Source organism: Dermochelys coriacea, chromosome 1, assembly GCF_009764565.3.
Source record: "Dermochelys coriacea isolate rDerCor1 chromosome 1, rDerCor1.pri.v4, whole genome shotgun sequence".
Classification (NCBI taxonomy): domain Eukaryota; kingdom Metazoa; phylum Chordata; order Testudines; family Dermochelyidae; genus Dermochelys; species Dermochelys coriacea.
In genome coordinates, this window is record NC_050068.2 from 269852133 (window position 1) to 269874769 (window position 22637).

Here is a 22637-nt window from a genome sequence, read left to right on the forward strand (position 1 = left end):
TATAGGCAAAACTGTACGATTAGCTTACTGTCTGAAGTAGACGGGGAAGACGGGATTGGATTTATACAGCCCTGGCTCCCTATATCTCCCTACTTACACAAGGATGACCCAATTTATATAAAAAAGTTCTTCAAGATTCTTCAGAAATAAAACTACTAAAGGCGTATACCAACACCTGGGTTACAGTGAGAAAAACTGCTGTAGCCAGAAACATGATTAAAGAAGCAAAAATGCTCCCTTAAACTAACAGACTTCTCCTAGCTGCATTACCATTCCTAAATTATGAAGTCTAGATTTACATTTTCTGGAATGCTTGGTCAGCAGAGATGATGTAAAGAAGAAATAAAATTGGACACAGATTCTTTGTCATTAAGCTGGAGGACTTATTAGAGTGGAAATGGACTATGGAACCTCTTACCATCACCTCAATAATAGCCCAGTCATTTCCACATGATTGCTCTTCAGTGGGCTGTAAGAAATGAGTGGTGAAGAGGCCAAAGATTGAATGGCCACAGAGACTGAAATTCCCTCTCAATCAAAGGAGTAGTCCCTTCTCCAGGCCAACTACTGAGACAAACTGTTAGAGCAATATGAGGATTCACACTGCTGTATCCCCTTTGTGGCTAAAGAGAGGATATTGGTTTCCAGGTCTAAAATGGAATAGTTTCACAAGCAATAAATCCACTTAAAACAAGTTACATGGAAAATAATATACATCATCTGTTAAGGGTCCTAAAGGGAAAGAACCGCTCAGCTGAACTGAGACAAGAAGCATTCTAACAGTGCTAACATTCAGTGTCTGTCTACACAAAATGCTTGACTGACTAATATTAGGATATCACAGAATATGTTGTTTTACATCCACACTGCACAAGCCAGATGAATTCTTTTCAGTAGTTCAAAATTTTAATTATAAAATGCTCCATTAGTGAGTGAGATAAAGTTAAAATAGCCTTCCACCACCTACGGTACTTGTTTCATAGGCCCTGGGATCACACTTCCTCATTTTTTGATTGTAGCACATATAACTTCCTTCCACCAGATGTCGCCTGTCTAACTGCCGACTCAGTAGAGAGGCCAAGAACTTTAAGAGCCTTTTAGGACACTGTGAGGGGGAAGCTTGCCCTGCTGCTGCCCTGTAGATGGAGGCCCAGTCTACACTTAAAACTTAGATTGACATAACTACACTGCTCAGGGGTGTAAAAAATCCATACACTGGACAGCATTGCTATGCTGATTTAACCCTGGTGTAGATGCAGCTTGGTCGACGGAAGACTGATTCTGGTGACTTACTTATTGGTGCTTAGGGAGGTCCAGAAAAACCCTTTCTGTTGCTGTAGTCTACATCTACACTATGGGGTTAGAGCAACATAGCTACGGTGAAAAACTACACCCCGACTACACGATGAGAACTAAATCCATACAATTTATTCAAAGCTGGGGTTCACAGTTGCAGGGAAATGATCTGTAAATATGCAAATTAGACCATTAATTTGCATAAGATGACACATGGAGCTGCACAAAACTTGACAGCTGTGAGCTAGTTTAGATTTTATCATTTGCTAGTTTAGATGAGAGACCATGGAGACAATCCTGACTACTGACTTTCATCCCAAGGCATATAAAATTGTGCAATGACACACGGAAATCCATTCTTTTTGTAGGATCAGATATTAAGAGCAGCCCTTCATGTTCTGATGCCACTGCCCAGCCACGACACTTCATTCTCTGGTAGATGCAACTTCTGATGAGGGATTTTAGGCACTGATTACCACTCCCTCCCTCACCCTTTATTTATTTAGTAATCAGCCTGTTCTTAACAGGAAAAAGTGAAGGAAAGTATTGGTCACTTTCTGTTCAGAAATGTAAGACTGTTTGCAGTCCTCTTGCCCCCAGCTGAGAGGGTCAGGGGTCAGTCTTTAAATACTGAGATGTGGAGGAAAGAGGCCAACAAAAGCGACTCACTTATTTTGAGATTTGACACTAAAATTGCTGTTACTTCCAGACTATACCCAATGTTCACTGTTCTTCCATAAGTCAGAATTACTAAGTTATTCGTAAAAGCCAGTATGTACTTACAAAAAGCAACGTAACTTGAGTTGCAGTACATCTTGATTTCTGTTTTGAATGAAATACTTCCAGTACGGTCTCTATTTTATGTTTGTGTTTCAGTTTCCTAGAGGACAGCTTGCAGAGTTACTCTTAACATAAAAAACCATGCCAAAATGGAATTCAGAACATGTTTCTAAACTTATTTACTGAATCACTGACAGGTAGGGAAAATATCAGGTCATGTGACAAACACTTGCGCAAAACTTTTGTAGTATATTTTAAAATACGAAAATCTTGGATGCATTTTTTCTAGGGTTCTGATTATTCGCTCCCAAATGTTTAAACGGATTTTGAGACATTTGTAAATAAGGGCAACATGGTAACTAGGGCTTCTATTATAATTAAGTTAAGTTGTCATGGAGGATATAAAACTCCTGCTGAAATTATTAAAAGTTAATATTATGTGTCATTGAAATGGCTGTTTTTACCTTTTAGTGATGGAGTGGGAGAAAACTGATGGAGCATCAATCATCACACAGCCAATAAGACTTAGGAAATCAGTTGATTGCCAGGTGGACCTCATCTGGGAACTGGCAAATTATAGGCTTTGTGGACAATCACTAAGGAGGATGTGAAGAAGGGAGTGTTTCTGGTCACTGCATGTAGGGGTTGGGTCAGGATTCTAAGAAAGATCAAGGGCTTCGCTACACAGCAAGTTACTGCATAGCAAACCAGGATGTGCATCTAGAGGGCACCAGCTGCTCTGCTGCACAATGGAAGTCCCAGAGTGTGGCATGGCTTACAATGCTTTCAAGTAGTAATACAGCAAGCTCCAATGTGGGATTTTTACTGTGCTGTAGCAGTGTCCACACATGACATTATTGCTTGGCAAGCTTCTGCACTGTACTGGCTTGCCAGGCAGTAAAATGCTGTGTAGACAAACCCCAAGTCCTGACCAAACAGCCTGCTTCCCCATCTTTGATACCCATATATTCACTGCTACTGAACTTGTCAATTTAGTGTGTGTATAGTAACTGATCATTCACAATATGTTGTGGTAAAGGCTTGTTCATCAGAGATCAGATCCGGGGTCTTAAATGTTCAGCTGGTATTTAAATAAGTGCCGTTTGCCATTCAGAGAATATATTAGACCAGGTGGCAATCGCTGAAGATAAAACTAGGTTTTATTTTGATTCAACAACTTCTTGTTTTGCATAGCAATGAAAACATTTATCAAATAAATCCTGTTGAATATAAATACTTTTTTCCCTCCACCAAGCCAAATATTTTCTTTCATTTCATCTCATCGCAGCAGCTAAACATATGGGATAGACAGACAACTAGTCCTCATTACAATGGGAAAATAAAGTTCAGTAGTTGAAAAGTTCATTGACTTGCTTATTTGCAAAGAAATTAACAAAACTGTGATGCAATTCTGCTATTCACATCCATCCAAAATGTCCAATGAAATCAATAAAGTGTTGAGTGTGCAAGGAACACAGGCATAAGGTGCAGCTTGGAAACTCAATAAAACCAGTTAGTCTTGACCTAGTCCATCAGTATTTCTCCTTATATGTGGATTAGTTGATTAGTCTGCAGTGAGGAGTAGGAACGATTTATCAGGAGCTCAATTATCTTATTACTGTAACACCAATAGAGGGCTTGGCAATTGCTGATCTTGCTTCTTATTGATACAAAGATGTTCTAATCTACTTTTAAAGTTGTATATTGTTTATAATTCACCAAACCCACATCCGTTAGTGTATGGTTTTTCACTTTATGTTATATAAATAAAAATAAAATAAAAAATGGTGTTCATCAATAATAAATATTTCTATCATAGATATCTGTCTATATTCAAGTGTTTACTTGCTACTATGTCTGTAAAACTTAAGGGCAGAAATTAGATGGGCTATCAGATTACAATCAAATCTAGGAAAGTGAGTTTTGCCTTTAGGATTCCTTCTAGCTGGGTCTGGTCGAGAAGAAATACCTTCAACATTATTTAACCATACATAACTGTGTGCTCCTCCAAAACTTTATGAAGGCACTAATTTTAAATGGGATATGGAAAATGTATTTGCTGTCAATTCTACTCACTGCAGAGAACTCTGGCTACCAATATTTAATGTGGATGTCATGCTAAATACAATCAGATTTAAAAATTAATCAAAACCTAAAATGTAAGAACTTTGTTCTTATTAAGATCTCATTCTGCAGTTATCAATCAAAGAACACTGATCAGCTTTAGTTCTCCAATATGCACAATATGTTAACACAGTGCCTGGGTGCTAATGCAGACCACTGTACAGTATAAATTTGTAAAATGCAGCAAGAAATGTAGATGGTCAAAAAATCTAATCAACTGCTCAAGAGGCTCGAGCTTGAAAACAATGACTTTTCAACAGACATCATCATGAGGAAATTTGGACTATAAGAGTCTATTTATAGGTAGCTGGGAGCAAGTTATCAAATCAAAGGAAGCCATTCTTTGGGTGCAGTGGGCTGTTAACCAGATTTTTCTGCAGGGAGGATATTAAATAAATAGCCATTAAAGTAGATTACCCACTAGTACAATTACATGTGGCATCTTAAATGGATGCAAATGTAAGAGTGTGTGTGTGTTTTTTTAAGAACCCACTAGATAAGTTTGCCAATTTTATTTGCATTTAATAGTCAATTGATTTACTCATATAAAATTTGTATTTCTTTTAACGATGATGAAAGCTAAGATTGCTTGCTCCATAGGTTCACTCTTTTCTCACACATGTTTAATCCCAAGTGCTCAGCCAGAGTCTGTTCTTTGGGTCTTTTGCTCCTGAGGTCTGCAGTAAACACTGCAGAAATTACTGGCTCAAACGAGAGATATGGGGTGTATTTTTGTAGCTAACAGAGCACCTAGCAGCTCCCATTAACTTCAGCTGAACTTGTGAGAGTAGTGAAAATCAAGCCCCAGATAATTTTGTAAGTATTTATCACAATAGTTTAGAGTGTTGTTGTAGCTGTGTTGGTCCCAGGATATGAGAGAGACAAAGTGGATGAGGGAATATCTTTTATGGACCAACTTCTGTTGGTGAGAGAGACAAGCTTCTGAGCTTACACAGAGAGCTCTGTGTAAGCTTGAAAATTTCTCTCTCTCTCCAGTCATTTAAAGGATATAGGATTCCATTACCTGGATTTAGGAAAAAGAGATAGCAATATTGGGATACACAGATGGTCATGAGATGCTGGTGGCTGAGCTGATGGAAAAAGTATCAGTGAAAAATAAAATCAGATAAAAGGAAGAATTAGCTTGAAAAAAACCATCAGGGCACTTGGTGAACTTGAGAGTCTTAAGTCAAGGGCAAGGAAGACTTTCTTCTCAAGTGGGAATGACAATGTTCCACACACTCCCAGTCTATTTAAACCAGTTCTAAAATTAGAAAGACAACTGGTAGAAAGACTACCATAGAGAGAATTGCATCAACGGTTCCATTTTCTCAGTAGACCCCTTTCAGGTCTGGAGTAGAACTGACTCCACTACCAAAAGGGATGCTTAGCTGCTCAGTACATCATGGCTGAGCAGAGGACTATATTTCCACAATGTATCCTAGGCATCATTCATTCTACAGCCTCCACCCACATACGCCTACACAAGGGTGCAGAATACACTATCACAGGCAAATAAAGCATTTAAAGACATTCCCCTCCCTTAATCAGAGTGCAAGGGAGCAGAAGAAACAGGGAGAAGACAGCAGAGGATACACTGTGTAAACCACGATCCTGAGCCACTTACTCCGTCTGTTACATGTTAATATTTCCCCATTTAGGAGCTATGAAACTTCACATATTAAACCCAGTGTTTCCTCAAAATCAATACCAGGGGAGGGAGAAGGTTGCAGGGCAGGCTTGGTCTTGTTACAAAATGACCAAGGGGATGTTGTCTCAGGTGCGGGAGCATCCATTGAGCTCCCTTTGCTCCACATTCCCTCATGGCAACCAATACTCTCAGGAACTTTACAGCCATTAAGTCTCTGCTGATGGTTGCACCATACCCCACACCCAAGAAGTTGACGGATGCAGAGAGGAATTATCAGGAGTAATTACTGGCCTGATTTCTGAATGGAAATCCATCCATGTCCAAGAGATCCACAGTGTGTGTCTGCTCCCTCTCAGCCTGAGCCATGGAGCCCTTACTCTTGGGCTTCCTTTGTGTCAGAGGGCAGAAGGCCAATGCCATGAAACCATTACTCTCCCCTTCTATGTCACAGTTCACTACTCTCTAAATCAGTGCTGCAGAGAGAAATAAATAGCCCCACATTATATGTTTAGACTGAAGTGTCAACTGGGTTACAAGATACAGCTTAATTTGAAAGGATGTATGTGCATGTTCTCTGCTTTTAGACAGACAGGTTATAGCTGCGATACAGAGAAACATGAAAGAACATTAGGAAAAAGTAAGTTTAACATTTAAACAAAATTATTGTACATCATTTAAAAAAATACTCATTTAACTTAGCTTAAAAATTTACTCCAGCACTTAACCACAGCTCTATAAGACAACAAATGTACACAATACTGTACTTTGTAACCCAGTGTAAATAACCTAAGTCACACCTATATTAAGGTTTCACTTACAAAGGGCCAACAAATCATTAATAGGTGTTTTAATAAATGGTAAAAGAATTGGTATATATTGTTATAAAGTCCAACAGGCTACTTCTAGCCATCTATATACACGTATTGATGTAATTATAACCATCCATAACACACACTACTCATGTCTATAACTTGCTTATAACATTTATTAATTACTTATTAATCCTTTATACACTATTTATAAATGGAACCTTAATATGAAGAGTGACTAACTTCTTACTACTTTAGCCCAATACTCCAGGACACATCAACTTTCACATTTTTATTTAAAATTCTACATTTTAGTTTGAGAGGGTCTTTAACCAATGAAATTACAACTACGTAAGGCTGTTAAATATATAGCAGACACTAAAGGGCAAAGCAAAGGAGGTGTGGAAGACCATATGACACAGTTTATGTTTTTCAAAAAGAATCACTTTGACTAGTGTGATAATTAACACAGCTACTACGACAACAATATCAGGAAATGACAGAATATGCTGAAATTCAAGACATAATTTTTTCTTCTTTTTAGGAAAAAAAATCATATAATATAAATAAATAAACGTAACATATTTAGGTAAGTTCCAAAACCCACCAGTGGTGTCATCAGGAGACAAAGGACTACTCCTGGGGTCCAGCCTCTGTCTCCTTAGCTTACCTGCATATCATCATCAATATACTGGGAAAGCCCTATTGAGAGCTTCATACATAGGGAACAGTAAGCATTACATTTAGGTCTCAATTTTTCCATCCAGCATTTTCATCTCTGAATCTGTGCCTGAGCTATTTCAATCACATCACCTGCCTTTTATGGAATTCAAGTAGGCAACACAATGTTTAACAAAGTTCAGGTAGGACTTAGAATCCTCTTTCATTTTTAAAGCCTCTGTCTTCATTCTCGTTCTCTTCCACATGGTTTTCATTCTCCTCTGTCTTATCCTTCTCCTCGTCATCATCTCCAAAAGTCTGTTCTTGCATGGTAGTAAAAGTAAGTGATCTGGCGGCAACCTGTGCAGCCAGACCTGATGTGAAGTTGAAATCTGTTGATATATGGAGCTGAGCCAGCCTTTGCTTGATGGAGGATTGTAATGCATCCCCCAAAGGGGGCTGTAAAACCTCTCTTCCATCCACACCAGTTGTCTCCACTTCATCTCCTTCACCCTCACATTGGTAACATGTTGTTTTTACAGCCATTGGAGATCCACCTGCATCAGCAGCAATGTCTTTATTTTCATCCTTCATAGGATCTTCATATAAATATTCAGTACTGCTTTTCTCACTCACAGTGACATGGGCTTTTGGGCTAGAGTCTCTCTCTTCAGAATCATCACTAGTTTGGCTACAGTCCTGCTTTCCTGCTTCTGAATTCAGAGGGGATTCCAAATTATGTATGGGTTCCACTGCTTCTACAGGAGACAAGGGCTTCATGGCAGCTTAAAAAGAAAAAAAATATAATTATGACTAAAAAAGTAACCTTCCATACCTAACTCAGCTATGTGTGTCTTAAGAGATGGAACTGAGAGTTAAAATAGGTAAAATAAAGATGTATTTTCTGAACAGGATGCTGAAGATGGAAGGTAATGGCTACTAGTTCTACATAGTCTTTAAAACTCATGAGACATATGTAAAAATCATCTCACATAGAGCGGATGTATTTTATGGAAATTACAAACAAAATCAGTTGCTGCGTCTCACACAAATTTGAATTATCTTCCTTTAAACAACAGCTATCTAATCTAGTAAAGATAACTGGAACATAATAAAAAAATGTCTTGTAGGTAATATCTGATTTTATACATCACAACATATAAATAAGATATGTATGCATACAGTAGGATCCGTTGTCCTCACAAATAAAGAGTGGTCTAATTTAGCCTCTCGATGTTAGTAGTAGCAGCGAGTCCCATTGCCAGCAACGGGATGCTTGCCAGGAAGTCTCTCCTCCCAGTGTTAGGGGTTAGTATAACACGATACAATTGCTTCTTGAAGAACAGACGTCTTTCTTTACAGTAAAACGATACAGTGTCCATTTCCAACAAACAGATCCCTAAACTGTAGTAGCTCCATTAGAATAGCAGCACGAACATACATAAGAGCAGCAACAGCAGGTTCCCATGTGGCATTCCCTTTCTAATTCCATTCTGACTTTACCCCTGTAAGCAGAGATGAAAATAACTCTGGAAAACACACCAAACTTTTTATGGGAAACAAGATTACTGTATTAAGTTTTTTTCCATTGCATTATATTTTAGTAGTATTTATTTTCACTAACTGAACATGGGAGTGTTTTTATGCTTGTCACATTAGTAATTATTTTCATTTAAACACACTGAAAACTTATGCTTCAGGATTTACATTTGAAAAAACAAAACACACACATAGTACAGTCTAGCAGCAGTAGACCAATTTGGCCTCACCTGTTAATTGTTCTTCTAATGGAGTGGCCCCTTCACCATTCTGAAGAGAATCACTGTGTATCTCTACCAACTTGCTTCTGGAGGCAAGAATATGCAAATTTCTCTATCCATACCAGACCTTTAAGAGCCAGTTTTGGTGCCTAAATGCCCCAAAGAATACTTTCAAAGCTAGGTAACTATGGAGGGGCAAAAAGTCCAACTGGTAGAGGGCCAAATCCCAGGGATAGACCCAGGGCTGGATTCACTTTTTGTGGGCCCAGTGCCAAACATATTTGTGGGCCCCCACGGGGAACAATTGTAAAAGATAGAAGATCGACAGAACACAGCTGCTCAGATTTTATTTACAAAATTTACAAGTTTAAGTTGCAGATGGAGGTGGCTGCCACTAGGACTAAAAGAATGCACACAAAAGTGTACATAAAATAAATTAGAAAAGAAAAAAATACAAAATAAAACACAGCTAACAAAAGCCAAAGCTGGCCAAAACACCAGCCATGTGCTGCTCCCACTAAAAGGGAACCTTGCCGCTATCTCACGCTTCACATTTCACATATAAACTACCAGGGTTTGAATTAAATTTTTGTATGAAACTGGGGCGGATTTAAAACTTTTAAAACATTTAAAAAATAAAAATATGAAAAACTCGGACATTTTATTTACAGGGTCATTATTCATACTTGCCCTGCTTAGCCTTCCCTGCAGGCAAAGAGGCACAGACACTCCAATCTGGACCAACTGTTCCCCCAAAAGACTGGGCCAACTCTCCAAATCAGACCAGACCCACATCCTTCCCCACAATGACCCCTCCCTCCAGGACTGCACCAGACCAACATGCCACCCCAGACCAACATTCCTCCCCAGACCAAAACCCCCAAACTAAACGAGACCACCTTCCAGCCCAAGGTCAGACTCCTCTATGAACCAACCCCTCTCGACCTGAACCTCCACACTGCCTACCAGAACAAGGCTCCTCCTGAACCTCTATTCCTGAACCCGACCCCTTTCTACGATCCCCAGTTGGGCCACTCTCGGGCACTCCACCCCAGAGCCACCTTCTGCTGTCAATCCACCCCTGTTCTCTGAAGCAAACTGGGCCAGACTTCACCTGGCTGCAGCTTGGCCAAATGCAGCTCGGACCAAGGTTGCATCCACTCAACTCATCCCTGGCACCCAGGGTGTGCATGACTCCACTCTCCTGAGGTCTGGCTGCTCCCCGATTGCCTCCTGCTCATCCGGCGCTGGAAGGGGCAGTGCAGTGGGGAGGGCAAGGGTGAGCATCCGGGCCTAGTGCTGACTCCAGCAGTGGGGCTCCCTGGCTGCAGGGGGTACCTGACTTAGCCCCTGGGCCCCCCACAACTGATCCGGGGAAGGGGCTGCAGTGCCCACAAAGGGCAGAGGGGACGCAGGATAGAGAGTCGGGGGGAGAGGAGGCTGCCCCCCAACCCCCCGCCAGGGGCTGGGAAAGGGCTAAGCCACAGCAGCAGCTCCAGAGGGAGGGGTTCAGAGCTGCGATCTGCAGCTCTGCGATCCGCAGACACAGAGCAGAGTTCAATGCCCAAGGGAGCTGGGTCCCGGAGAGCAGAATGCATGCCCCGCAGAGCAGTGACCCCAGCACCATGAGAAGGGGTGCGGCCACCTGAGCTGCAGAGCTCTGGCATGGTCCCCTCGCCATGGCCCTGCTCTCACTGCTGCTGCTCCTGGATGGATCCGGCCACTTCGCTAAGCCCAGGGTGCAGCGCTGGGGGGCGGCTGTGGTGGGCCACCTGTAGGCGGCTCTCTGCATCCCGCGAGGCAGCCTCCTGTCCCAGCCTGAGTGCCAGCCCCTGGTGCCCGCTGGGCTAGCCCTCTACACATAAGGGGAGGGATGGCGCTCGACGCCACGGCACCATTGCCATCATTGTAAACCCGGTACTGGATAGACTGATTTTATTTTGCCTGTTTCTTGGTTATTTTCACAGAACACTCCTCCCCTAGTCCAGAAAGAATTGCTGGGAAATAGCAAGCAGTAGAAGAACAGAGGCAGAGAGACAGGAAAAACCAGTCAAAGCAGTTGCAAACTATCCAGTAATTGACAGGCTAATTTTTTATTTCTGACAGAATCTAAACAAAAACAGACACAGGCTACTGGATCCTGAAGGAGGTATTTATGGAGGCTGCACCACCAATTCTCTGATACTTGGTGAAGAAAAAGTGACTCACATCGTAGTTTTACAGACCTCTTCAGGAGAGGCTCTGTTCTTTGGGCGCATGTTAGTGCTAAGGGAGCGCAAACAAACTCTAGGAGAATTTTTAAAAACTCAATGTTGGGTTCTTTGTTAGCTGCCTTAAGCAATCGGGAGACTGTAACCTTAGATTCTTTTTGACCATATTTTGTAGTAACTACAGGTCATTAAGGAGACGCATGACATTTAGAAGAAGGCTGTCCTGTCAAGTAGGATTTGAGAGCTCTGACCATGCCAATGATAGGGCAGAAGGAAGGAATAAAAACAGTCTTCAGATTGATGTGCAAGGGAGAATACACTTGAGGTAAAATTTTAGGGGCTGTCTGAAACCCAAACCTATATGGAAATACCTGAAGAAATAGTTCCTCGCAAGAACATTCTCTTACTTTCCCAGAAGAAACTGCCATGAGGAATGGGACTTTTGATAGTAAGGAAGCAGTGGAAAACTTTTCTAAGTGGCTTAAAGGGGGCCTCAGTGAGGACAAAGGACTACGCTGAAATTCCATATAACTAGCTGGTACCTGAGTCCTGAGACTGGTCTAAGACTTTTGATTACCTGAGAAAGCAAGAGATGTGAGGATGAACTGCCAAGGTGTCTTCATAGCTAATTAGTGGTAGGTCTCCGAGGGCTAAAACTTGTATCTGTAAGGAAATGTACTAAGCCCCATACCATAGCTATCTAGGAGAAACTGTAGCATGGATTCAAGGAAGATTTGAAGATGATGCAAATTTTTGGCCTCCCAGCATCAAAAAAATATTCCCCACATTTTTGAATAGGCCCAGACACTTGAAGGCTTCCTACATTGAAAAAACAGCTCTATCATGCAAGAGAACAGATGAAGGACTGCAACATCAATCCGTCAGTCTCCAGGCTGTCCAGTTGACTTCTGACAAAGCACCAATCACTGCCATAGAAGTTCCTTAGAAAATGGGAGACTAGCAATGATAAATTATCTTCACTCCTCAGATTTTTCTAGTTATTGCTGTGAGAAGGCAAGAATGGCAGGAGTCCATCCACTGCACTGACCACATGAATGAAAACATACCTGCCCCCCAAGCCAGAGAATCTCTGTTCCTGGAACAACAGGGAGGAACTGCTATAGGAACAGGCCCACCCAAGAGAGGTCCTAGGCTGAAAGTATGTTGTTGAAGATTAAAGGATTCAGCTGCCATTGCCCAGTTGTTCTCTTGTGCCAGTCTCTTGATATTTCCAGTTTACCTCGGATGCAAGCCCAGATGGTCTGATGAACCTTCCTTCATCACTTTGGAAGAGATGCACAGAACCTCAGTCCCAAGTGCTCCATAGAGGTTAATGTATGCAGCAGATGTCCAGTTGCCACATTTTATTTCAATTGCTGGATTAGAAATGAAGGGAAGAAGCTGATGAATGACTTGGCCCATTGCTCTTAGTTCAAGCAGGGACATACTCATGCTGGACTCCCTCCTGGACTCCTGAGCAAGGCCCGAGAAGGCCTGGTGTCTATGCAAGTGACCCATCCATGCAAGCTGGTATCTGCTGGTGTTCTATTCAAAAGCGTATCCAGCACAGGCTCCCCTTTATTTTACAACAGCCATTAGCCCTGAGACCTCTGGACTTGGGCTGGGAGCCTGATCAGCTCAGACCAACTTCCTCCTTGTTTTTTCAAACTGAGAGGAAGACGGCCTGGGAGGGTCACATACAGTGGATAGTCCACTGCACTGTGCCTACCAAGGAGAGTGTAAGACCCTGTAGGAGCAGAGCAAGGATGAGTGTAGAAAAGAATCATGTGACATCACATGAGGCGTAGATGAAGGATAGTGAGGAAAACTTGCTCTTGAGAAGTGTCTGAGTGTTTTGGAGTCTTTGCTTTTGAACTTGACTTGAATTGTAGCTTGATGGACCTGGGAGAGGGAGTGAGAGATGCAACCACACATGTGGCTTTGAAGGCAGGAACAGAGGCCTCATAATTGCACCTGATCTATTACTGAGCACTTGTCCACAGGATCTTTGAAGGAGGCAATGCACAGGTCCTTCCTTTTCTGGCTAGTTTGGAGATTGAGCCTTTCATCTGGGATAGGCAGCCAAACATGACGGTTGGATTTCTTGACGTCATTCAGTTTAAGGTGGGTGTTGGACTGCTTCTGTACTAGACAGGATCACTTGAAAGTGACTGTCTTCACACACTGGGAATTCCAGATCCTTGGACTTGTTTGGCTTGCAGAAATCCTTTTTAGGGACATCTGTCTCCTCATTAGATCATCCAGAGTAGATGACTGTCAACAAATCTGGCCAAGTCCATGATGTGAAAATGTCTTCCCCTTGTCTGAATCACTGCAGGCAAGGACACGGGTATTTCACCTTCCTCTGAAGAAGAGCATCTAGATTTCGTAGATTTGTGCTTTTTGCACTTTTTTTAGTGCTTTTCCTTAGCCTTCTTTTAAGGGAAGGGAAAGGGGGAGAAGTGAGAGAGAACACCAGAGAAAGAAAAAAAGCAGAAGAAAACAGAAATATTCACAATAAAAATAGAAACTCCACTAAGCTGCTAGTTTTACTGCTAGAATCAGGCATATGGTATGCCAAAACTGGCTCTTTAAAAGCCATGCATTGTTGCCTGGAAAAAAAAATTTGCATATACCTGTCTCCAGAAACAAGTCAGTAGAGTTGCCAGCAGTCTGCTCCCGACTGTCAGAGGGCCACTTCAGGAGAATCTTTTTTCTACTTACAAATTAGATTGTTGGCTTTTAAAAAATATTTTCTGTCTGTCTTTCTTGGAATAGATACCAAAGTCTCGCCTGTCACTTCACTCTATGTCTCTCTGTAATTCTGGAATAAAATTGAAAAAGTATTTCTTCTAAACCAGAACATTTACTATAAATTTACAAAGATTCTAAACAATTGCTGCCTGGTTGAAGAGCAGATTTGGTGGAGAGCAATGAAAAAACATACAGCAATTCCCTGTACGCTGTGCTTAATTTTCTCTGCTCCAAGAGGCAAATTCTTAGCATCTTGAAGTTAGTGGCCAAACTCCCTTTCTTTGTTTTTTTTTTTTTCAATTGGAAAGTAAAATGATGCTAACAAGCCATATGAACAGATGGAGCAACAAATTAGGGCCACACAGATCTATCAAAGGCACTACTACAGTTGAATGCAGTATGTATTCTAGCAATACTGTGTCAACAGTTGATTGTAACCAGACACACACCCTTATACTTAGAGTCAAATTAATTAAAAAAAAAAAAGTCAGTACTTACCATGATCGCTAAATAACAGCTGCTTCCATTTCTGTCTCTCTACCTCTGAAGCTCTAAATCCCAGCACAGATTTCAGTTCTTGTAACACTCTCTTGGATTCCTCTCTCTCACGTTTTTGTCTCTCTCTCTCTTCCTGGGAAAAGCAATAAAAGTCCTCCCTTTTGTACTCATTGTCTGTATCTGTATCTTCAACATATGCTTCCAATTCCTACGGAAAAAGAATAAACTGCTCTTTTGATCTGCATAGTCCTCAAGGGTCAAGCCATTTGAGGTACTGCACTATTTCAGCACTTCAGCAGGAGGATTGGGCCCCAAGTCCATAGTCACCCACGTGATTCACATGGCAGGAGTTTGGGGGCCTGACTCTGCTCTCAGTTACACTAATATAAAACTGGAGTAAGGACACTGATAAAGTCAAGATAACTGAAGTCTGCAGAGTCATTTCAGATTTACTCTGGTGCAAACAACCAATACAAAAAGGAGATTTTGACTTGGGAATGGGGATCACTTTTCCCGTAATTCCTATTGGATATGATGACTATCATTTTTTTTTTACTCTCCCCTCCTCCAGTTCATTCAGGGGTGGGTATCTCATTCATTTTATCAGTGGTAACTGTTCAATCAGGTAACTTCTGAAAGGGCAGAATCAACATGTTGAATACAGAAAAGTTTGAAGTGGTGATGGGGGGGGGAAAGGGGAGGGAAAGGGGGCTCATCTTCTCTCAAAATGTGCCCATCAATTAATTCTCGAGTTGAGACCGACTTTTCTTTCCAGTTACTTTAGCCTTCAAATGAGTGTCCTTAAACTGAGAGAGAAAACAACGCACCAAATTGTTTATGTTAAAGCATATTTTAAGTGTTCAGAAATGCAAAGCCTATGGAAACCATATAGGATTAGTTAGGTTAATGCAAGTAAGAATCAATTTAATGTATTGCCTTTTAATCAATGTATACCTTCATCCACATTTCTTTTAGAGATGTCTTTATCTGGTTCCAAGGTAGCATATGCAGGAACTGGATTCAAAATTAATTTCAAAGCTCTTTGTTCCTGGGTTGGGAATACCACCATGTGGTACACATAGGTACTATATACCCTGTCTGCTGTAGAGTAGTTCACAAGTCTGTTAACGAAAGGGCATTGGCTAGCTGCGTTACATACCCTGTTGAAGGAGGTGAGTTCATTCCTTAAGTAGCTAAAAAAGGAAATGGATGAGGGAAATGTTTTTGCAACACAAAATTCATATACAACTTTGAAAGCATCCACTTATTCTTACCTGCTCTTCAGGGATTGGGTCTTTGTCCTCTATACGCAGGGCAGGCTGTAGTAATGGTATCACGGGGCAGTGTGTGTTATCACAAGATGATTCAGGTTTGCCTGGAGGTGGGGGGAGGAAAGGGGTGGGAGAAAAGAGATTAAAACAAAAAAAGATTAAATGTGGAAATGAACAGAGTTCAGTGTGGTACTGAGTCAGAGCCTGAGTCCAATGCAAAGGACACTGATACACACTCCATTTACCTTTCTGAGCACACTGTAAGGACTAACATGCTAAAAGCTTCAGGGTATCCCTTGAGAATCATCAGCAACTTGGCCGACATACATTATGTTTCTATTTAAGTTTAGAATGTTGAGCGGTTTTGCCAATTTTGCTTTTTAATTATTAGGTTACTAAGAACTGAAAGGTTTCAGAGTAGCAGCCGTGTTAGTTTGTATTCGCAAAAAGAACTGAAAGTTTGTCATGAAATATTTACAGATGTTATCTAGAATTTCTACCACCATCCAAATATTTAGAATGCTTGCCCAACAGGAGCGCTGGTCAGAAACTAATGACACTTTTAGATGTCTTCACAGCACTGAATTTTTTAAAAATAAGTTATTAATATATCACACCTTAGGTCGGTGTGCACAATTGTCTTTTTCAAATAAAATAAAGTTATTTTGGGCTTAAATTCATGGATTTTTTTTAAAGATACTCGATTTATGAGAATCAGTAGAAAGGAAAATATATTGTAATATTCATTTGTATTAATCATAATTCCTTTAGGCATGTTGTGAAACACAGATTGAAAATCAACACATTTCTGGGAAAGTTACAGGACAAAATGGAAAGTGAAAAAACTATGGCACTCCCTACTCCCCCCCACAGCGTAACACCACCCCGCAAAAAAACCCTCATTCCCCCATAGCAATTTTTGTACAATGTCTCAAAAAAAGAGGGGAAAAAAAGATTGAATGAATTGGCTAGTGTGCAACTGATGAAATTCAGTAAATGCCTAAAAGTTAGTGTACTAGAACAGGAAAAATATTCACATTTTGAGGTAAAAACTGGATGTAGAACTGGAATCTAAAACAAGTATAAAGGAAAATTCCTCCTTCCAGAACAAGAGTACTACTAGGCCCTGTACTAGGATAGGGTATTGAAACTTAAAAGCAGGATTCTCAAGTTTACTCTATCGGACTCCTATTTCTTTATAAAGTGATTTACTCATCCATGAATTAAACAGTCATTAAAAAAAAATCTGGACAGTTATGTCAAAACCCTTCTCTCTTTTCATTATTTAAATAAAAACGTATTTAAATGAGAGTCTAAACAACAAAAAATAAACTTCTGAAAGTTTTACACACAAAAATGTACTGGAAGAATGCCAAAATATTTGGTTTCAGATTCCAGTGGTTAAGTCACTGTTAGTTTCTAAGGATCTTATCTCAGACCTTTTCTTTTGCCTAGACCACTACACTATCATATTTTTCCCAGAAGAGACCTTTTCTTTTTCAGGAAAAGTGAGTGAATAGCTAACACATGCCTGTGATCACCATATATTCACTTCTTGTACAATTTAAAATGTTGTTTGGGGAAAGACAAACAAGTAATTTCTGCACTATAAGTTATTTTTAAGTGACTCAAGAACTCATTCTCATCATAATCCTGTCCACTCACATATAGTCCATCTTTGGAAAGAAAAAGTTCACAAATAAACAACTTGTGTTATGTTATCAGGTTAACTCAATCTGAATTTGTGCCTAACCCACTTTTGAGCACTCAAAAATAATAACTATACAAATTCTTTTGCTGGTCAAAAGCTTCAAAGTCATCAAGGAGAAATGGGAATGACATGTTAAACTGGACACTTTGGAAAACTATCTGCAACAGGAAGTTAATTTACACAAAACTCAGCTACATGTTTAGAAAAGAGTCTTGGAAATGTAAACCAGACAAACCTCTTTAATCACATTCAGTCAGCTGGTTACTAAAAGAAGTTTTTCAACGTACCCTTTTTATCCGGGTTTCTTCTAACCATTTTTTCCACCTGAGAAATGGCCTCTTCCCAGCAGCTGTTGCTTGCCTGGATGTGAGGCTGAATCAGCTTTAGTTTCTGTTCTAGGACTTGATAGGCTTCTGAAGTTAGTTCTTGTGTCTCCTTAGAGCTAACTAGTTTTTCAAGTTCGTCCTCAAGAATTATTACCCTAGATGAATGGGAAGGAAAATATCACACTAACATATCTGAATCTCGTACTTCATGATTTCTTCAGGTTTTGAATTTAATCAGTATCCTGTGTTACTCCTGTTTCCTCCATGTTCTTAAACTGTAGTTTAGCCAGCTTCATATGTTTTAAAGCCAACTCTTCCTCTCCTCCATTCTCATTATGGTAATCCATTAAATTTAGATGGCTTTGTGTTATTTCACTAACTGTACCAATGAAAAATCTTTTTAGGTATATAACATATAATTATTGTGTGTTGAATTTTCTTTCAAAATGTTTGGAATTTTGTTGCAAAACAGACAAAACTGCAGCATGCTTTCAGGTTCATTCAAAAAGAGGGACTAAAGAGATGGAGGGTTTTAATGAATCTTTTTGCTTTCCAGTTCACCTTTAAGGAGGTGGTAGCACCACAGAATATCTAAAGATTAACCAATCAACTACAGTAACCAACTCCATGTAGGACAGAGAGACTTTGGCTTCACAATACTTGGCAATGTGTGTGGCTGTTATAGCTTAAAGTTCAGATCCCATAGTGACGGGCACAGTATCAGAACCTGAATAGAATGGAATCCTTCAATTCCAGTTGAAAACTTCTAATTCCAGTCATCTCCTCTTAAAATGGATGCAGGCTGCTCTGAGAAACAGTCACCTCAATTAAATAAATTCTGTAACAGAACAGACTTGTTATATGTGCAATTGCTTATACGAAAGGGAAAGGCAGCTGGTCACACCCCTCTGGATTCCCAGAGAGCTGCTAACATTGACCCTATTATATAATTTTTAAAAATATCTAATTCACAAGATTGTACCTCACTCAAGTTGCTCCTTACTAAATAAGGGACACTAGTTAAATATCTTCCTCCATTTGTGGAATATAAACCGGAATTGTTTCCCAGTTGGCAAACTCTGTTTAATATATGGGCAGGGAAGCCGAAGCAGCAATATAACCCAGCCTACATTAACAGATATACCCCATCCTTTATGTTGCATGGCTGCAAGTCTCAATTTTATCTTTTTTTTTTTTTCCACCAATCTGGGACATAAACCAACGATCAAAGCAGCGCAAGACTGAAGCTTTCTAACTACAGGCACATTCTTTCAAATAGTATAAACTTACTCATTCAGTAGGGCCTTGAGATGGAGCTGCAAGCTGCGCACTGCTGTGTGAAGGCTGTTCAGAGCTCTTGACTTTGGTTTTGTTTTGGTTGCACATTCCAAGCCTAACTGATGCTGAGTTTCAAAGTACCGATAAAACTCATAGCTTCGCTTAAGCTCTTCTAAGCAGGCAGCATGAGTTTGAGGTAGACTTTGAGTCACATCAGACAAAATACAATGAGGTAAACGTTCTGGAGTGATCAAGGGCTCAGGGGATGCATTAACTGGAGAGAGCAGCAGTGCTAATCGTCTGAAGAACTCTGAACTCTGTCCTACCCACAGCTGAAACAGAACCTACAAAATACAGAAAGGATCAAATGGTCTTCATTGTTAAAAAACATGAGCATTTCTTTATTCACTTTTTAAAACATTTTGTCCCCTTTTTAAACAATTTTATCTTCTTCCATTATATACGCGCAGCACTGTGTGCCTGGGAGCATACAACAAGGTCATATTAGTTTGGGTGTCTCACACTTTATGTGACTGTAAATTCCTTCAATGAGGGTCTCACGTGCTCCCTTACACACAAAAGGCTTTCAGGGGTCCAACGCATCATATCCCCACTTTGGAAAATACTCATTTGCCCATATGCCAGACTCACTAGTTAGGACAGTCTCTGACTGCTCTAGGGCAGATAAGGAGTGGCCAAGATTCCAACAGCAGAATGTACATTGCACTGAAGAAGACTCTTCCCTCATAACTTGAAGTTGTCATTTCTATGACATTGTTACTGACTACTATATCCCTCCCCCCAGCACTGAAATGATAATCCATTAGCACTATATATTAACAACATATACTTGAAATCCTAAGAAATCTGTGCTGTTGACTTACTGTTTTATGCGCAAAACTGAATAACTTCACAAATACTATTAAAATGTGGAAACACTGATAAAGGCAGAACAATGGAGTAATTTCTTTACATCATTATTTATGGTAGCTGTCAGGTCACTCACTCTGGCAGTGAAAAAGAGGAATCCTACTGTTCACATTTCTCCAGAATCTCAAATTGAACTATGAAGCAAAACCCATTTTTGTTGTACCCTTGAGTGCTCCTCTATATGCCGACAGAAAAGCGTAGGTTACTTCATGACCAGCTAACATTATTTTAAAGGTGTTAAACTGTGTCTACACTAAGTGCTAATAGGGATGTCAAATCATCTTACATAACTAAAAACAAACAAAAAAAAACCATTTTCCTAAACTAGACAAGGCCCACGTCTCAGAAAACTGTCACAGTAGCACCTTTCTGGGCAACGCCTTTTTTATAAAAAGGAGGAGGATAGTACTTTTAACTGTTACACCAGCCCCACGCACAGTCCATGTCTACAATACCACTTATGCTGGTGATACTTATGTTGCTCAGGGGTGTGAAAAAAACCCACATCCCTGAGCAACATAAATTTTGCTGGCGTAAGTGGTAGTGTGCACAGCGCTATGTCGGTGGGAGCGTTTCGGTATAGCTGTGCCACTGTAAGCTCGCTAGTGTAGACATGGCCACAGAGAGATCAGAATTGGGCTAGTATGGAGTGTGATCTGAGATTGATTCCCAAGAACCACAACTGGTCAAGTTACTCAATCTTATTTTCTCATCTGTAAAAGAGGGACAATATTTAGTTCACAGGTAATGTTCTCTAACCTTCTGAGATTCTGGGCAGAAAGGCCTTATATGAGTGCAATTATAGATCATTTCCAGTTGTAAATGGATAGTGGTCTCTCCAGTACATGAACTGTCAAAAGGAAAATGTCCATAATAGTGACACACTTAAGGATATGCAACCACCACATATGACCATATACAGTGTGGTAGCTATATTGGTTACACAATATTAGAAAGACAAGGTGGGTGAAGTAATATCTTTTATTGGACCAACTTCTGTTGGAGAGAGAGACAAGCATTCGAGACCTGAAGAAGAGTTCTGTGTAAGCTTGAAAGCTTGTCTCTCTCTCTCTCTCTCTCTCACAGACAGAAGCTGGTCCAATAAAAGATATTACCTCATCTACCTTGTCTCTCTAATGTATGATCACAGTCAGGTGCTCAGATACCACAGTGATGAGCACCATTATAAGAACTTAGATGGGTGGATTGATAATCGTTTCAAAAGACACATCTTCCTAAGAGCGTGAATAAATTTGGGGAGCTGCTGAGCAATATATTCACCTGGAAAACAGATTATTGCTCTGTAATATAAAGAATTGAAAAGATGACTGCTTCCAGGTGTAGGAGTTATCTGAAGGTAACACTTAGAATGATATGAATTTAACACAGGGGCAAGTGCTACACAACACAAACTTCCTACTCATCTCTGTATTCAACACTGGGGTTTGGCTGGGTATTATAAAGAATGCCAAATGAAAAGGAGGCAGCCTGAGGAAAGAGTATCATCACACAGCTCAGAACAAGAAGTCAGAGCTTAGGACTTAAACATAAAAGGAGGACAGGTCCATATAAACAGAATATAAGGAGAAAACAGAGAATGAGTAACAGGTAGCCCACACAAATAGAGAACTTTGGTAAAAGAGCAATCCAAAACCTACCTGGAAAAAGGCATGTGGGCCAGAGAAAAGGGAATCCAGAACATGTTTAGGGTAGCAACTGACCTTTCTAGTCAACAACAAGCTTTGGCTCTTTTTATTGGCAGATATTTGGTTGTTAGGAAGCAATTATACTTCCCCCAAATCACCCTAGATACTTTCCTCTGGATAGAATCAATGTTTGTTTTGTGATGAGGATTTATTCACATACCAAGTACTTTTACTGTGTCAACTGTTCTTGTTTGAGGAGATTTTCCTCACCCACAGGCTGAGACACAACACAAAGATACAGATATAGGTTAGACATGCTTGAATGACAAAGAAATATTAAAAGATATCTGGATGTGTATATATAATTTGCTGAAATGCACTATATTAGAGGTTTTCTGGAGGAAGCTAGCACCTAAGAGAACTATGCACAAATTGAGGGTTCGCAACACAAATGTGGCACTGATTTTAATAAAATTGTTTAAATCTATTTTGTTACACTGGTGAAAATCCACATATGGAAACAAAATTGGCTTATATTGATACATTTTGTTCAATTATTTCACAACCAGGTTACAAGATGATTGGTTAACGAATTAAGCTAAAATGGATATGACAGTTATTAACTGATTTTTAAGTATCCATAATGGGGTTTGCACCAGTTTAAATCAATTTAAAAATTGATTTTAATTAAACCAGTGCAAGATGCATATAAACAAAGCCTGGGTTTGGAAGCATTAACAAATTATGACAATTATGGCTTCTGCTGCCCAACGAAGAGTGGAAAAGTAACTTGTCTGCATAATTCTTACTAGAATAGCAATTTATGAAAACCAAAGGCTACGATTTAGCAAAGCTGTCTACTCAAAACTAAGCCTCAAAGCTTATCAGTCTCTATTACTGACAATATTTACTGCCAGGACAAAAGAAATTAAG

The 22637-nt window shown here is 40.1% G+C and overlaps 2 protein-coding genes across 14 annotated transcripts in view; one reads left to right on the plus strand and one right to left on the minus strand.

The window, feature by feature from the left end:
* LOC119862816 (uncharacterized protein C3orf20-like) overlaps positions 1 to 6084 on the plus strand; it is a 79942-nt gene extending 73858 nt beyond the window's left edge. Inside the window, exon 18 of the mRNA XM_043492127.1 lies at positions 2548 to 6084. Within this exon, the coding sequence (XP_043348062.1) occupies positions 2548 to 2569 (22 nt within the window). The 3' untranslated portion in view covers positions 2570 to 6084. The remainder of the gene's footprint in view (positions 1 to 2547) is intronic.
* The window catches only part of VEZT (vezatin, adherens junctions transmembrane protein), a 98693-nt gene that overhangs the window by 4785 nt on the left and 71271 nt on the right, over positions 1 to 22637 (minus strand). For 11 of the 13 annotated variants that reach the window (XM_038420037.2, XM_043492167.1, XM_038420045.2 and 8 more), the window contains 5 exons: positions 19141 to 19472; positions 17812 to 18005; positions 15817 to 15917; positions 14543 to 14750; positions 6938 to 8105 (listed from right to left, as the gene is read on the minus strand). In XM_038420037.2, the coding sequence (XP_038275965.1) occupies positions 7531 to 8105; positions 14543 to 14750; positions 15817 to 15917; positions 17812 to 18005; positions 19141 to 19472 (1410 nt within the window). In that variant the 3' untranslated portion in view covers positions 6938 to 7530. Of the gene's footprint in view, positions 1 to 6937; positions 8106 to 13955; positions 14115 to 14542; positions 14751 to 15816; positions 15918 to 17811; positions 18006 to 19140; positions 19473 to 22637 lie in introns of those variants that run through there. The other 2 variants (XM_043492175.1, XM_043492172.1) reach the window with 2 other exon arrangements.